Source organism: Epinephelus moara, chromosome 18 (genome assembly GCF_006386435.1).
Source record: "Epinephelus moara isolate mb chromosome 18, YSFRI_EMoa_1.0, whole genome shotgun sequence".
NCBI classification, from domain to species: Eukaryota; Metazoa; Chordata; class Actinopteri; order Perciformes; family Serranidae; genus Epinephelus; species Epinephelus moara.
The window spans coordinates 34,096,561-34,111,608 of NC_065523.1; the positions used below are offsets into that span (position 1 = coordinate 34,096,561).

The 15,048-nt window shown below is 43.5% G+C and overlaps 3 protein-coding genes across 3 annotated transcripts; all 3 read right to left on the minus strand.

Annotated features, from left to right (window-relative positions):
- Positions 1-1,486: 1,486 nt before the first annotated feature.
- LOC126405494 (3-mercaptopyruvate sulfurtransferase-like) lies at positions 1,487-3,705 on the minus strand. Its single transcript, XM_050069252.1, has 2 exons — positions 2,967-3,705; positions 1,487-2,292 (listed from the first exon to the last, which is right to left on the minus strand). Exons 1-2 carry the CDS (start codon positions 3,553-3,555, stop codon positions 1,994-1,996), a joined length of 888 nt encoding a protein of 295 aa, XP_049925209.1. The 5' UTR covers positions 3,556-3,705; the 3' UTR covers positions 1,487-1,993.
- A 1,641-nt stretch (positions 3,706-5,346) lies between these two features.
- LOC126405495 (thiosulfate sulfurtransferase-like) lies at positions 5,347-10,263 on the minus strand. The gene is made up of 2 exons (XM_050069253.1): positions 9,627-10,263; positions 5,347-6,448 (listed from the first exon to the last, which is right to left on the minus strand). Exons 1-2 carry the CDS (start codon positions 10,213-10,215, stop codon positions 6,153-6,155), a joined length of 885 nt encoding a protein of 294 aa, XP_049925210.1. The 5' UTR covers positions 10,216-10,263; the 3' UTR covers positions 5,347-6,152.
- Positions 10,264-13,326: 3,063 nt separating this feature from the next.
- On the minus strand, positions 13,327-15,029 carry LOC126405501 (asparagine--tRNA ligase-like). The gene has a single exon (XM_050069260.1). It carries the CDS (start codon positions 15,027-15,029, stop codon positions 13,776-13,778), a length of 1,254 nt encoding a protein of 417 aa, XP_049925217.1. The 3' UTR covers positions 13,327-13,775.
- Between the last annotated feature and the right edge of the window lie 19 nt (positions 15,030-15,048).

Here is a 15,048-nt window from a genome sequence, read left to right on the forward strand (position 1 = left end):
AAGTAATTTTACGGGTGAAGTATTCTTTTCAATTTTATTTAAGTAAATAGGACTGCATTCTATCTTCATAACATTTTGAAGTCAAGTTAATTGCATTGAAAGACTTGTTGTCTTTTTAGTAACAGGTTTAAAGTTACTATAATTTAAAAGCTTTTAATTAAGCTACATTAGTTTAACCTGTAGTTATGAATAGTGTAGGCTCCAAAAAAATTAAATGCAATGAGGAAAAAAACATTGTTATACTGCACTATTACCATGGTCAATTACTTTGCCTGCACATGTTATATTTGCAGGCTAAGATCAGTGGTATGTCCACCATTCAGTACTTCTGTATTGCTAAGTTTCCTTTTGTGAATGTATCCGGAAGGATGATTTAAACTTTACCAATTTGTGTGCCGAGCTTACATTGTGCTTACTAACATTTTATACTATCTAAGTATATTTTAAACTGGATAGTGCATCGGTGGGTGAGCATCAGAAGCCAAATAGACACTGATGAAGCTGCTGTCAGTCACAGAGAGAGAGGTTTGATTTAACTAAAGCAATACGCACCTCTGCAGATTCGATGCAAAGTCCGCTGTGAGAAGAATTGTTCAAAAGAGTTGTTCGTTTTCTTCTGCCCAGTGGTAGTGCTCTTTTGTTCTTCTCTTTTTTCTTTCACCCCAGAGGAACATAGCAACAGCTGACATCACAAACAATGGTTAATTTAACTCATTACTCGCTATGTTCAACAGATAAAAGATGACAATGCCAAATTGCCTGTAACAAAAGACAATGATGCATTTTGGAATAACTGCACAGCTTTCACTGCAATCTCCTAAACCCCCCTAAAAATGGGACTCCTGCGAAGCTCAGCAGTTTATAACTTATTATTTTGATTACATGATCAACATTTCTGGTCCTTTATGAGTTAAATACTATACATTGTGCAGTTGCATGTAGTACTAGCATGGTGTGATAAAAGCTTAAGGACATAAACTTTTTTTTTTTTTTTTCTTTTCTGAAAATCGGGCATATTGCCAGACACCTCGAATCAAGCACAGGAACTGGATTGAACTGGTTTTGATTTCCTCTGCGTCAGCATCCCAATTTTTTTTTTGTGCTGTATCGTGTCTCAGCAAAAGCTGCAGTCTTTTTGTGGGCCTATTATCTGCCTCTTTTTATTTATTTTTTTAATTTCCAGGGTTCACACCGAGATGCATTTTTGCAACTTTGCAAATATTAAAAATGAAGTGGGAAAATAATAGCAAATATTTTGACTTGGGTAAAACTCAGCGTAAGTGTGGATGAAAAAGAACATTGTTTCCTGTAATCCCATGGACTGTGAGGAAGTATTTCTTCCATGTACAATATTTTGCCCTTTTGCCTTCCACGGCCCCCTAACAAAGCTAAATATTTACTTTCCTGGTTACTGAATAAGGGAGTTTTTCCTCCATGTCATGAGCTAGACATAGTTTAAAGAAAAAAAGGACACTGCACCCATTCGTAGCTGAACAAAACAAGGAGCTTAAATGTTTATTTTAACACTTGTAAAAGAATTCATCAAGTATTCACATGACCTCCTCCTATTGTGAAAGTGCACCCTCTTCAAGAACAAAACATCCTCTGTCCTAATTCCTACTTAACTGCGTCATTTATATCATACTGAGACATAACAGTAACAAACAACACCATCACGTTACTTCAGGATATTGTAAGCCTTCCTAAAACATGTAACTGTCCTATAAAGTGAAGTCAGATAATTTGCATAGGTAGATTTGCATTAAAGGCTTCTGACAGCTGCTGAAAGGTGCAACTATTCTTTAAGTTTCATAAGCAGCTCACTGTGCGCAGCCTTAAGCAGCATCTCCTCAGTATCACTACAAAGTACACTATAAGGCTAGTTTTATAGTCTTGATTCATCACTCTTGTTGGCAGCAAACACGCTGCTCTCCCTTGTAAAAGTCACATCACGTCCCTGCTTGTAGTGCTCCACTGCCGCTCCTCTTTTCATTCACATTTTCTTCCCCTCTCCCTCTGAGAGAATATGCTCTGCAGACGCTCTTTTAAACCATTCAGACCAGGAGCCATCATAAACGCACACCCCAGGGTGCCCGAGCAGGTGAGCAGCCAGAGCAATGTGACATGCTGTGACACCGGACCCGCAGGTGGCCCAGAGCGGCTGCTTCAGATCAACCCCGGCCTCTTTGAACAGGTTAGACAGGCCCTCAGTTCCCAGTTCCTTTCCAGAGGCGTCCATGAAAGACGTGAACGGCATGCTGATTGCACCGGGGAAATGTCCTGGCAGCGTGTCTGCGAGGGTGGAACAGAGGAGTGAGAAACATGTGAAAATGTGGAATAATAATGACATAACTTAAAGGTCCAGGGTGAAGGATTTCGGGGGGTATACTGGCAGACATGTTTGTTTTTGTGTGTATAATCACCTGAAAATAAGATTTGTTGTCCCTTAGAATGAGCCGTTTATATCTACATAGTGAGCCTGTCCTCATTCATGTAGTCCACTATGTTGCACCGCCATGTTTTTACAGTAGCCCAGGTAGGACAAACCAAACACTGGCCATTCACATTTTAATTTTAGTCAAAGTTAGGAGCTCTTTGAGAGTTTTCTCAGAATGTTTGTGAATACGACCCCAGGCGTCTAATCAACACAGGCAAAATCCATAGCCACACCAGGCTAGTAAAAGGGACTGGGCATTTAATTAGGACGAGGCTTTTAAATGAAGTTTAAGGGTACCCATGAAACCATCATGTGGCAGTACCAACCTTAATTTGTAACCTGTCATTGCTAATAGCAGAATTGCAATGTATTATTGTCATGCAACAGACTGCAACTTTCATGCAACTTCCTTAACTGTGCACTTACCACACGTTCCCTCTAAGAAGTCTATATTATAGAAATATTAGACATGCATATTGTGACCTCTGTTCACTGGAAAACAGGCTTGTAGTTTAAAAAGTGTAATTACCATCTCTGGGCTCCGGCTCAACACCCCTGAACCTCCCTGCAGACCTGGCATCCACCACCTGGACCTGCTTGGTTCTGATGTTCTCCAGTATGTCTCCATAGCTCTTCACCCACGGCTGATTCAGGGTCGCTTTAAACTCTGCAAACTCCGGTTTGGAGTATTCAGCTGTCACCGGATAACCTCCAGCCAGCCAGTTCTTCATACCTCCGTCCAGCACCGACACCGAGCTGTGCCCAAACAGCCGGAACATCCACCACACCCGGGGCGCGCCGAACGACCCAAAGTCGCTGGTGTCATACACGACTACATGCGTGTCGTTGCCGATGCCCAGGTCTCCTACATACTGGGAGAAGTGGCTGGAAGTTGGCAGCATGTGGTCCAGATCTGAGCTCTTGTCACAGCAGTCGTCGATGTCAAAGAAAGAGGAGCCCGGGATGTGCTTCTGCGTAAATTCAGCCCTCGGGTCCCGCTTCGTTTTGGGAAGGTACCATGAAGAGTCGAGGATACGAAGCTTGGGACCGACCAGGTTGTTTTTGATGGCATCTGCCAGCCACTGAGCTGACACCAGAGCTCGAGTCTGTGCCGCCATGACGGGGCTGTTGGATAATAATACAAGCTGCGAGCGCTAGAGGGAAATGTTCATGACTGTGCTCTTAAAGGACGACGTGGAAGGAAGCATGAACGCCCCTCTATGGGCTTTAGATATTCACAACACACAAAGGCAAAGCAGCTGTTTGTTTGCAGCCACAACCAGAAGTTAGGGACTGTTCTTAATTTATCAGAGAAGGGGGTGGCTGACGTGTGACTTCGTTTATAAAGCTACAAAATAGTTGTCCTTGAGCCTCCCCTAGTGACTAGGGGAAAATACATCACCACCATAAATAGGCCCTATGCATTTATTATTATTATTATTCACACCAAATGAAGATATTGGACCCACTGCAAATGGCATGGGAGTGACATTATCCAACACATTCTCACTGAGACCTCGTCACATATCAAAGTTTGTGTTAGAGCCATTTCTAACAAGTCCTAGTTTTCTATTATTTTTGAGTCACTCTAATGCACCACCTGACCTGGCACCTAGGGAACCTTAAATTAAGTGCAGGTGTGCTGAAGTGAGTGTGGAGCATGGAAGAAGCCACGGGGTAACAGTCTTTAACCGCCGTGTTTATGGTTAATTTGAGCTCTTATTGTTTGATGACGTCGTTTAATACCCATTGATTTGAACTCTGTTTTTGTAAAGGCCTGTTTATTTGGGGATTTTTGTTTTCATTCTTTAATGCGATGGTAAACAGTCAGTTGGCGTCATTGCAACTCTCCACACATTCTGCAAATCAGTCAACTCTAAAACCAACCGAGTCACGTGGCTCATCAAACAGTGAGTCCAACTAAACCAAAGACAGTGAGTTCAACATATCTCCCGTTATGGCGTCTGTGAGCGGCTATTTTTGGAAGCAGCAATAGTTTGGTCACAGACTATCCGAGTCAAGATACGCTGTGAAAGGTACCCTGGGCGGTTGGTTGTTGATGTTCTGGGACGCCGTGTCAAGTTCTGCCTGTTAAATGCATTGTCTTCTTTCAAAATACACTTCCTTTTTCATAGGAAATTCACTGTTTGCAAACAGTCTCTTTCAAAATAAACGCACTGCAATGTTTTTTTTCCCTCAACAACAAATGCATAGGGTTGAGTTGAGGAAAAAAACAGGGTTTGACTTTAGAATCTTACGGGACATGAACACTTTTCTCTTGGGTGAAAGTCAGTGTCTGTTGGACCCATCCACCCTTCTCTGACTTTTGCCGTCTTAACTTTCATTCTTGTCCCGCTGCGTTTCCCCCTGACGCCACCAGCCGCCGTTATAACAGTGACAGGCCATGTATCATGCCAACATTCAAGGATGGCTTTTTTATCTGTGTCTGACACTGGGAGTCTCTGCCCAAGTGCTGGATTTCAACAACTTCAGAGTGAGACAGGATTGGATTATCGCAGAAACAATATGCATGATGTGTTCAATGACTATTGAAAACTAGAAAATCTGATGATAGTTTCTGTTTTTAGTTTCTGGCCATGAGGAATGTGGTGATTTTTAAAGAAAATAAACATGCCTTTCAGATGGGTTCAGATGGTATGACACAAACAAATGAAAAACAAAACAGAAACAAAATATAACCATATCAAACTGCATTTACCTCACCTAAGCCAAAATAAAAAGTCCCTCCCCAGTGCTTTAAAAAAATACTTGACATGCCTCCCTCGTTTTGCACCACCCCCTCCCCTCTCATAAATATCAAACTGTCCCTTAAATTAAAAAACAACAACAACACATTCTTACACTTGATTTCAATAAGAAGCCATTATGAGCTTTAAAAATATATTTATTTGATTAAAATATAAAATCTCATTAAAACAAACACTAAGGTGCTTTATCTAGGGTCGTTTATAGAAGCTACATCACACAAACTGGACTCACAAAGTCCTCCAAGGCACATCTTATCAAAGAGCACTTCCTATAAAGCACCAGCAGGTGGTGCCAATAGCCCACAAAAGGCAAAGTGCAAGAGTAGAGCAAAGCTTGGCAAAACAAATGAGCTGGATAAGTGCTTAAAAATGTACAATTATTCTCATAAACCGGCGGCTATATTCAGATAACTGAGAGAAAGGCTCAGGTCAGAGAGAAACACACACAGAAATTGGAAACTTTTAGCACCATCTTCATGAGATCTGACAGATTGTGTATACTTTATATTACTGAATGTGGTCAGTAAATAAGGTCTGAAATGGGAGTCTGACAGCAACAGCAGTTATTCCTGTTAACGTGTTTCAAACATCATGAAAATCTTGACATTCAATCCTATAAAAGTCACATTTTTGTTTAAAGGGCCAGTTCACTCCATAATAAAAAAAGAAAAATCCTCTTAGCTGTAGTGCTACTAAGCAGTCTAGATTGTTTCGCTGTGTGTAGAGTAAGAGGAAGAATATATATTATCGATTTTGGGGTCCCTTTAAGGCTCAGACCTACACTTCTGCTCCTGCAGACATTTCTGTTCACAGAAATTTGAGGTTATTTGTACTCATTTCTGAAGTTAAAGTATTTATGAAAAAGTTAAAGTATGATGAATCAATCATTAACAAAGTAAATTTTTAATCAGATGTGAAAATAAAACTTTGTCACGCTTTCGTCCTCTTTAAAGCTTGCTTTTGACCTCGGAGGCGACATGCTCTGGCGGAGCCTTGGTGAACCACTCATACCAGGATCCATCGTACACAGACGCCCCTGGAGCGCCGCACAGATGGGCAGCCAGCACCATGTGACAGGCGGTCACCCCGGAGCCACAGGATCCGCAGAGTGGCTTATTCAGGTCCACCTGTGACTCCTTAAAGAATTTCTTCAGCTTCTCTGTGGAGAGCATCATGCCATCGTCATCGAGAAACTCCAGGAAAGGCATGCATTTGGAGCCAGGGATGTGACCCGGCTGGACACCTGTGGGATGATGACATATTAGTTTAGGTCTTTGCACGCACGTGTAGCACAATATACACACACAAATGTATAAAAGGCCCTCAGATCAAGATTTTATGCTGAAGTTACAACAGTTCTGGTTATTTCATGTCAGACTGCTGTGGGATATTTGTGTTTTTGTCTGTGCTCGTCTTGTGGGTTTGAAGTGGGCGGGGTTTGGCTGGAAAAACATGATAACACATGTTTCCGTGCACCAATCATGATCCAGCAACAACTGAACCTCTGTGTGGATGATTGCTTCTGCTGTTAGAGGCAGACCACTGTCAATCAAATCTGATCCAACCACACCCAAACAGTCCTGTTGAAGCACGTTTCTGACTGTTAAACTCTCGCTTCATATACTGTCTGCACTGTCTGAAGACAGCCATGTATTAACTCAAACATAAAACAGTAAAATAAAGCAGATATGTAAAGTACAAACAGGACGCAGGAGAGAAACTAAACTCCAAACCACAGAGATTCAGTTAGAAGCTACAGACATACTGAGAGCTGAACATACAGAGACTTTTAAAAACGGCTGTCTCTCTGGTCTCCTGCAGACAGAGGGGAGTACAGGCATCACCGCTACCCACCTGAGGGCGGGCGGCACGGCTTTTGGACCTACTCCTGACAAGGACCATCTTCGGCATGGCACAGCGCGTTTAAACTGACAATGGAAACAAGAATTGACGCGGCCAAGAGTGACAATGGAAAAAAGGGTCTCAAAGGGTACCTTTTTCAACCTGGACCCTATTTGCCTTGTTTTTGTGTCTAAAGGCTCTGACACACCAAGCCGACGGTCGGCCGTCGGTCAAAGTCGGGCCGTCGGTCAACGTCTGTCGGCCTAGTTTTTGCTGTGTGTCCCGCACCGTCGGCCCTTCCGCGTATGCGGCTTTTCGGACGATTGAGCATGTTGAATCGGCGGCAGAGCTAGTCGGTGAAAGAGATCACTCTGATTGGCTGTTTAGGTTTTATTCCCTCGCCCCTGTAGCGAGTGAATCTGCCTGTAGTGAAACCGGGGCTAACCGGTGCTTCCTCCTCAGGCTCCACTTCACTCAGCTGCCCACAGACCCGCTGCTTCTTCCCACTTTAACCTGAATAACAAACCGGAGCTAGCTGGGAGCATGACCGGAGCTTCCCAGCTAGCTCCGGCTCTCCATTTGGATCCAACCGGAGCACCGAGCCCTGGTTTGTTATTCAGGTTAAGCTGAGTGAAGTGGAGCCTGCGGAGGAAACACCGGGACCATCTGAATGTAATAGCCAGTGGAGGTGCTGCGGTGCTTGGCTGCACAGATAGGAAACCCCTCGGCTGACAGGATGCACCACTCTCTCACTCGGCTCTCTCTCACTCAGGCGCAGAACGTACGTGCCACTTGGCCGTCGGATGTAGTCTGTGTAGTGTGTTCAAATGCAACTGACACAGGGCGACGTGAGGCGACGTGAGGCGATGCAGACGACGCAACAGTTGGCTTTTGTTGTCGCTAGTTCTTTGATGTCGGTTTGGTGTGTCCGCACCTTAAGTGACTGATGGAAACAAGAGTTTTAAAAGCAAACACCGACTTTCACTCAGGAGAGCGGTGTTTGTTGTAAGATTATAAAGTCAAACCCTGTTCTTTTCTCCTAAACCTAACCACGTGCGTTAGTTGTTGGAGGAAAAAAACGTCAATTCAAGTTGTTGTCAGTGAAGATTCTCAGTCAAACAGGTCATGGTAATCGTAAGTGCGATATCGTAGGCAACTGGACTTGCTTGTGTTTCTTGAAGACGTTTCGCCTCTCATCCAAGAAGCTTCTTCAGTTCTAAATGACTGGTACGAAGTTGCAGGCTATAAACCCTGTGTGGGTCAATTCGAGTTGTTGTACTGACGTAGTGTGTTTTATTTTGAAAGAGACTGTATGTGAAGCTTTATACGTCCTGTGAAAACAGGACGTCTGTCTGTCCTAGAAGAGGGATCCCTCCTCAGTTGCTCTTGCTGCGGTTTCTACCATTATTCTTTCCCTGTTAAAAGGGTTTTTTTGAGGGGGGAATTTTTCCTCCAAGGACAGAGGGATGTCGAATGCTGTAAAGCCCTCTGAGGCAAATTGTGATTTTTGATATTGAGCTTTATAAATAAAACTGATATTGAAACAGAAGTGTATTTTGAAAGAAGACAATGCATGTAACAGGCAGAACTTGACACGGCGTCCCAGGATGTCAACAGCAAACGCACCCAGGGTACCTTGCATGTCGTATCTGGACGTGGAAAGTCCATGACCAAACCTTGATATGTGATGAGGTCAGAGTGAGAATGTGTTGGATTTGCAATGGGTCTAATATCTACATGTGGTGTGAATGATAAAAAAAAAAAAAAAGCGTAGGGCCTATTTATGGTGGTCATGCATTTTCCCCTGGTCACTAGGGGAGGCTCAGGAAAAACATTTTGTAGCTTTAAAATAAATAAATAAATTTAAAAAAAAATCAAAAAGGAAGTCACACTCCAGCCACCCCCTTCTCTGATAAGTAAAGAACAGTCCCTAATAATCTGCTTGTGGCTGCAAACAAAAAGCCGCTTTGGCGTTGTATATTTTGAATATCTAAAGCTCACAGAGGGGCGTTCATGTTTCCTTCCACGTTGTCCTTTAAGAGCTCAGTCATGAACATTTCCCTCTGGCGCTCGATATGTGATGAGGTTGGAGTAAAAATGTGTTGATCTGACCCTGTCAGTGGCAAAAACAAGCACTTTCAGTGGATGGAATTTGATGGTGCACAATTGCCCCATGTGCTTACATTGCAGCCTGTTTCACCAATGCTGGCTGCAGCGCTCTCTATGGATTAACTTCCAAAAAGTACTGTTCATATAAGTCACTTAGACACAGAAAGATGCGATAACAGGGTCAGGGTGGAAAAATACAAAAGTTGCCCTTTAACATATTTTTTATGAGTGGTTGGGAGCACTTTCTCTTTGCTTTGGTGTACAGTATAGCTGTGTTGTGTTTACCATAAAATATTTTGTAATGATTTATCCACAATGCAATATATTACTTGTGCTTAAGGAAGACTCTTAACTTTCGATCTATGAACTCAAAATGGTTGCATAATAAAACTTAAGACCCACAGAAACTCTTAAAACTAATGATTTGAGGAGTTTTAAATATTGGAGTGTAAAGATAAACCCAGATTTACCCTCTCTTGGTTCAGGCTCTCTCCCCAGGAACCTTTCCCTGGGCCTCACATCCACCACCTGGTACTGCTGAGTTGAAATGTTCTCTGTAACGTCCTCAAATGACTTCACCCAGGAGCGGGTCATGGTGGCGGTGAAGCGCGCCGCTGCAGGCTTGGTGTACGCGCCTGTGGCTGGGTGTCCTTCCCTGACCCAGGTCCTGAAACCCCCGTTCAGCACCGACACCTGAGGGTGGCCGAACAACCGGAACATCCACCAAACCCTGGTGCAGGAAAACGCCCCAAAATCACTGGCGTCGTAAACAACCACATGGCTGTCATTTCCGATGCCCAAGTTCCCCACGTAGTCTGCGAAGAACTGCTCGGTGGGGAGCATATGATCAAACTTGGAGGTCCTGTCCGAGCACTCGTCGATGTCGAAAAAAGACGCTCCCGGGATGTGAGACTGCGCGAACTCCTTCTTGCCGTCTCGTTTCATCATCGGCAGGTACCAGGACGTGTCCAGGATCCGCAGACGCGGTCCGACAAGGTTGCGATTGACCATGTTTGCGAGCCATTTTGTAGAGACAAGAGCCTGAGTCTGCAGCCCCATGTTTGCAGCAGAGTGAAGTGCAAGTGAAGTGCAGCTCTCCTCATTTAACCTCTCCTCAACTGGGTGACAACATCAGTGCAATACCTCCACCAGCTGGTCAGGATTGTGGAGAAATAATAACATAGAGACAGAGACAGTGCTGTTAGTTATTTTATTGGTAGCCTACTAACAAAACACCTGGGTCCAAACAAATACAAAAAGTTCATATATATAAGATAAACCCATAGTATTATAGTCATTCAGAGGTAATAAATTAACAACAGAGTCCCATCATTCAGCTGCTGGTGCTCCAGTGCTGCAAGACATGCGTGCAACATGGCTAAAATTGTATTGTGAGTGTCACGTGCGTGTTTCTCACCGATATCCTGTGTATGAGGGCACACGAGTATGTGTTCGTCATATGCATTATTCCGGTGGTGTACAGCTCCTCGCAGTCTCTGAGTAGCATTAAGGGGAATATAATAAGTATGTTTTTTTTAGTGTATAATCCCTGAAAATAAGAATCATTGTGTTTCTGTTACCTTAGAAAGAGCCGTTTATATCTACAGATGGAACAGGCCCTCATTTATAGGGATCACTATGTTGCATCAACCCAGATCCGACGCTTGGCCAGTGACTTGCGGTGTCAAACACAGACGAAAAAAGCCATCCTTTAACATCAGCATAATATGCAGCTGGTCGCCGTTATAGTTTAACAGTGCTGGGCAGCGTCAGGGGGAAACACAGCGGGACAAGAACGAAAGTTTAGGCGGCGAAAGTCCAAGTGGGGCGGATGGGAGGGGTGATGGATTGGTCCAACAACTTTCACCCTTTCATATCTTGACACGGAAAGTCCATGACCAAATGTTTATATGTGACGAAGTCGGAGTGAGAATGTGTTGGTTGCATGTCCATGTTTCTACAGTGGCCCAGAACAGACAAAACAAACCAGAAACAGTGTTTTTGCGAAGGCCACTGTAGTTAAAAGCCCCTCCACAATGACCAGTATCCAAAAAACTTTTTTTTTAACCTGAAACTGTGTATTCTGTGTTTTATCAGATTGAATCACTAGTCCTCTTTGTTTTGGAGATAATTCCGCACCTGGTAAAAACCTCCTGAACTTCTGGATCTTAAAGTTATCAGAACAAAAAGGCGACCTCACATTAGCAGGTGCTAGGCTAAAGGCCCGTCTCTGACATGCTGAACAGCGTCAGAGAAACACTGATTTCCAACATGAAACTGCTTTACTCAATGTTTTTACCATTTTAATCACTGATTCCATTTGTTTTGCAGATGGAGAGACCTCTATGGATAATCTGGCTCCTCGTAAGGACCTCCTGAATGTCTGGATCAGAAATAAGGTGAGCACACATAAAGTTATCATGTACACACTTGAACATGTATTTTTTTAATGTTGATATTCAAGACATTGAAACAACATTCAATACATGCAGAAGCAGTGAGTGTGCACCTTCCCAGTAGAGAAGAGGAATGAAAATGGAAGAGAGGGAAGGTGGAGTGTGGTGCAGACAAACACAGGTAGGTTCTGTTGTGACAACAGACACACACGAATTGTACCAGAAATGTATATTTTCATAACATTATCAACACATTGAGTTTAACTGTTATGGTTACCTTGGGAAGGCAGTGTTGGTATTCATGAAGTTACATGTTATCTTAGCTGTCCAGCATGATATAGTATATGACAAGCATGTTGCATCTCCTTTCTCAACATGTGAATCAGTATTATCACAGAGACCAAATTTTGATTTAGGTACACTAATATCCCTGTGGCATTAAAACAATTACATAGTGGCACGGTGGTCCAGTGGTTAGCATTGTCGCTTCACAGCAAGAGGGCGAGTTAAGAGTTTGAACCCAGGGTGAGAGGTCCGAATCCCTCTGTGCAGAGTTTGCATGTTCTCCCTGTGTCAGCGTGGGTTTCCTCCAGGTGCTCCAGCTTCCTCCCACAGTCCAAAGACATGCAGGTTAATTGGTGACTCTAAATTGTCCGTAGGTGTGAATGTGAGTGTGAATGGTTGTCTGTCTCTATGTGTCAGCCCTGTGATAGTCTGGCGACCTGTCCAGGATGTACCTTGCCTCTCGTCCAATGTCAGCTGAGATAGGCTCCAGCCCCCCTGTGACCCCAAACAGGATAAGTGGTTACAGTAATGAATGAATTTAAAACAATTACAGCGTTAGAGCAAGTGGCACAATAAAAAAATTAAGCCAACGTGCCAAAAACTGCAGTTCCTCAAATGGCCACTTGAGGCTGACTCCTGAAACCAGTCAGTCCCCATAGGTCCCTGTGTTAAAATGCCCAAGTTTACAGCAAAAATAAATGTGTTTACAGCCTGGTACAAAAAATGTTTTTGGTGTCGATATGTACCTACAAAATTCATAACAACTGTATGGGGGATGATTTTTTTTATAAAACTAACCCACTAAAATGTTATTAAGGCTTAAATTTAAATATAATTAAAGTTGTGACCCCCAGTGACAACACTGGTTAGGTAACATAACCACCGCATAATCCCAGATTCACAGAGTGTAGGCATAACTGTAGCTGTCACAAATTCAGCGTGTTTTCAGTTCATGAAAGTTAATTGTAACATTTTGGTTGTCTGAAACAGTCTTTGTCAGCATTTGGTTGTACTAAAAGACCCTCTAAGGAGTTGGATGTTCAATTTTGCCAGTAAGTACATTTTATTGTAATGGATTAAGCCTGGTTTTTGTGAGTGAAACTTTGAATTAGAATAATCACAGTTAATCATAGCTGTAAATGCATTGTGCTAACCAAGCCAGCAGCTAGCGTTAGGGTTATCTCCAACCTCTTGTCCATGGACACATGTGGCTCAAAAAATCCAAGACAATCCAAGCTGGCAGCTTCAAAATGAGAGGCCACAAAACAATGGATGACATTTCACACAGTCGATGCGTGGGTTCAGTTCTGTGAGTGTGCTGTCTACTCCTCTGAACAATCTATAAAGCTGAAGAGAAACTTAAGATTGTAGTCAAGAACACAAATTTGTACTCAACTATTTTAAGTTTTCTAGACACAGCATGTTAACATAGGCTCCATATGCAATGACAAAACTTTGATTGATTGTTTGATTTTATTGATGACTTCATGTCAGTACAACAAACACCAAAGAAAACAAACATACACCAATTAATAGGGATCAATATTCAACAAACTGCTTACACATAAAAAGTCACTTTTATAAATGCACACACTAATCATGATGTAAGTATAGCAGGATTTGCATGTTTATCAAAGGATACCAAATATTTTCTCAGACAGCTAAGACAATATGTCTGTGATTGGTACAGTATTTGAACAAAAACAGCAAGTGTACATCACCCCCTGGAATCACACAGAAAAAAGATTATATTTGAGCACAGATTAGAAAAAAAACCCACATTCATCTTTTAATATTTTCTTGTAAAACTGATTTTAGTCTTTTCATCTTTGTGGCATTTTTTTGTGATAACATCTCAAGGTTGTTCTGCTCTGAACTTCCCAATCTTAACTTCTATCAAATCACATCCTATGGCCTGAAGATCTGGAGAGCTTTTGATCAGGGCATGTATTTCATTCCTTTCATCCTAGGAATGATATGTATATCTCTGATGTCATCATGCTGAAGCAGCCAACACAAGTAGCGTTCCGTCCCCATGCCCCATCCACTGGTGAGGAGTGGTTTCACTTGCCTCATGTCGATGTACCATTTGTAGGACTGCTCTGGCACTGCATGATGCCTGAGGGCCTCCTGTACCATCTCAGGGGTGGAATGACGTTCACCGAGACCCACAGTCTCACCCAGCCCCAGGAGGAGGTCAGCAGCTTTGGCTTTGCACCGCCCAGTGCCCTCCACATACGCCTGGTAGAAGGGAACTCCGAGATGGTCCATCTCAGTCAGCCAAACAGCACCACCATATTTCTCTATCAAGACCCGCTCTCCTTTGCGTGTTAGCTTTCTGCCAAACTGCGGCTGTCCATCTTGGACCCACTCTAAGCAGTCAGCAGAGGGCATCATGGGAATGGCCTGGTCTAGAGGGATTCTTGGGAGTGGGGTTTTTCCATCCAGCTTATTCAGCATGGCTTTGACATGTGTAATGGTCCCGGCAGTGTTGAGGATAATATCAGAGTGTTTCTTCAACATGGACTTGGTGAGATGAGCCAAGTATCCCTCTGCTGTAGAGATGGCATTGTCCATGTCACCCAACAGTTCACACTCCACGTGGTAGAACTGGTTCAAGTGTGTGGCATCAGGATCTTCCCCTCTGAAGCTGGGAGATATGTAGTACGTCCCTGGCAGGTTCTCCTGGAAGCGAAGGAAGTATTCAAGTACAAATTGCATTGAGTCAGCCAGGTAGATGTCCTGGCCCAGCAGGCTAACAGAAACTGGTTCTGAGTCAGATCCCAGGCCCATTGGTGAGGAGATGGTGTCTGTGGTGAGAGGGGTCAAAGCGTAGGAGAACTGGCAGGAAGTGTGGAAATATTCCACTGTGCTGTGGAAAAGAGTGTTCTGAATCTGGAACAGGTTGCGATACCACTGGCTCTTGATGGCAAGTGTGGAGTGAGATTGAGGGTCTTGCCATGAATGAGGAGGCCTGCACTGGGTGATTTTGGAGTGGATCTTTTTGAGGGCCTCAGGGTCGGCAGCTGGGCCGTGCAGTGATGACACATATCCAGGGTAGGTTTGGAAGCATTCTGGTTGAAGCTCAGCAGGCTTTGTGCCATCTGGTGAAGGCAACAGAGGGATTAGCTTGGCATGAGCATAGTCGATCTCAAAGCCCTCGAAGATCAGGGCAACACCTTGAGCTCTCATCCCCTCCTCCAGTAGTTTG

Excerpts from the sequence above, each read along its gene's own strand:
- LOC126405494 (XM_050069252.1), bottom strand. The coding sequence starts at position 3,555 with ATGGCGGCACAGACTCGAGCTCTGGTGTCAGCTCAGTGGCTGGCAGAT. Across the intron at positions 2,293-2,966 it reads TGAGCCGGAGCCCAGAGATG|ACACGCTGCCAGGACATTTC; the intron begins GTAATTACACTT and ends CCACCCTCGCAG.
- LOC126405495 (XM_050069253.1), bottom strand. The coding sequence starts at position 10,215 with ATGGGGCTGCAGACTCAGGCTCTTGTCTCTACAAAATGGCTCGCAAAC. Across the intron at positions 6,449-9,626 it reads AGAGCCTGAACCAAGAGAGG|GTGTCCAGCCGGGTCACATC; the intron begins GTAAATCTGGGT and ends ATCATCCCACAG.
- LOC126405501 (XM_050069260.1), bottom strand. The coding sequence starts at position 15,029 with ATGAGAGCTCAAGGTGTTGCCCTGATCTTCGAGGGCTTTGAGATCGAC.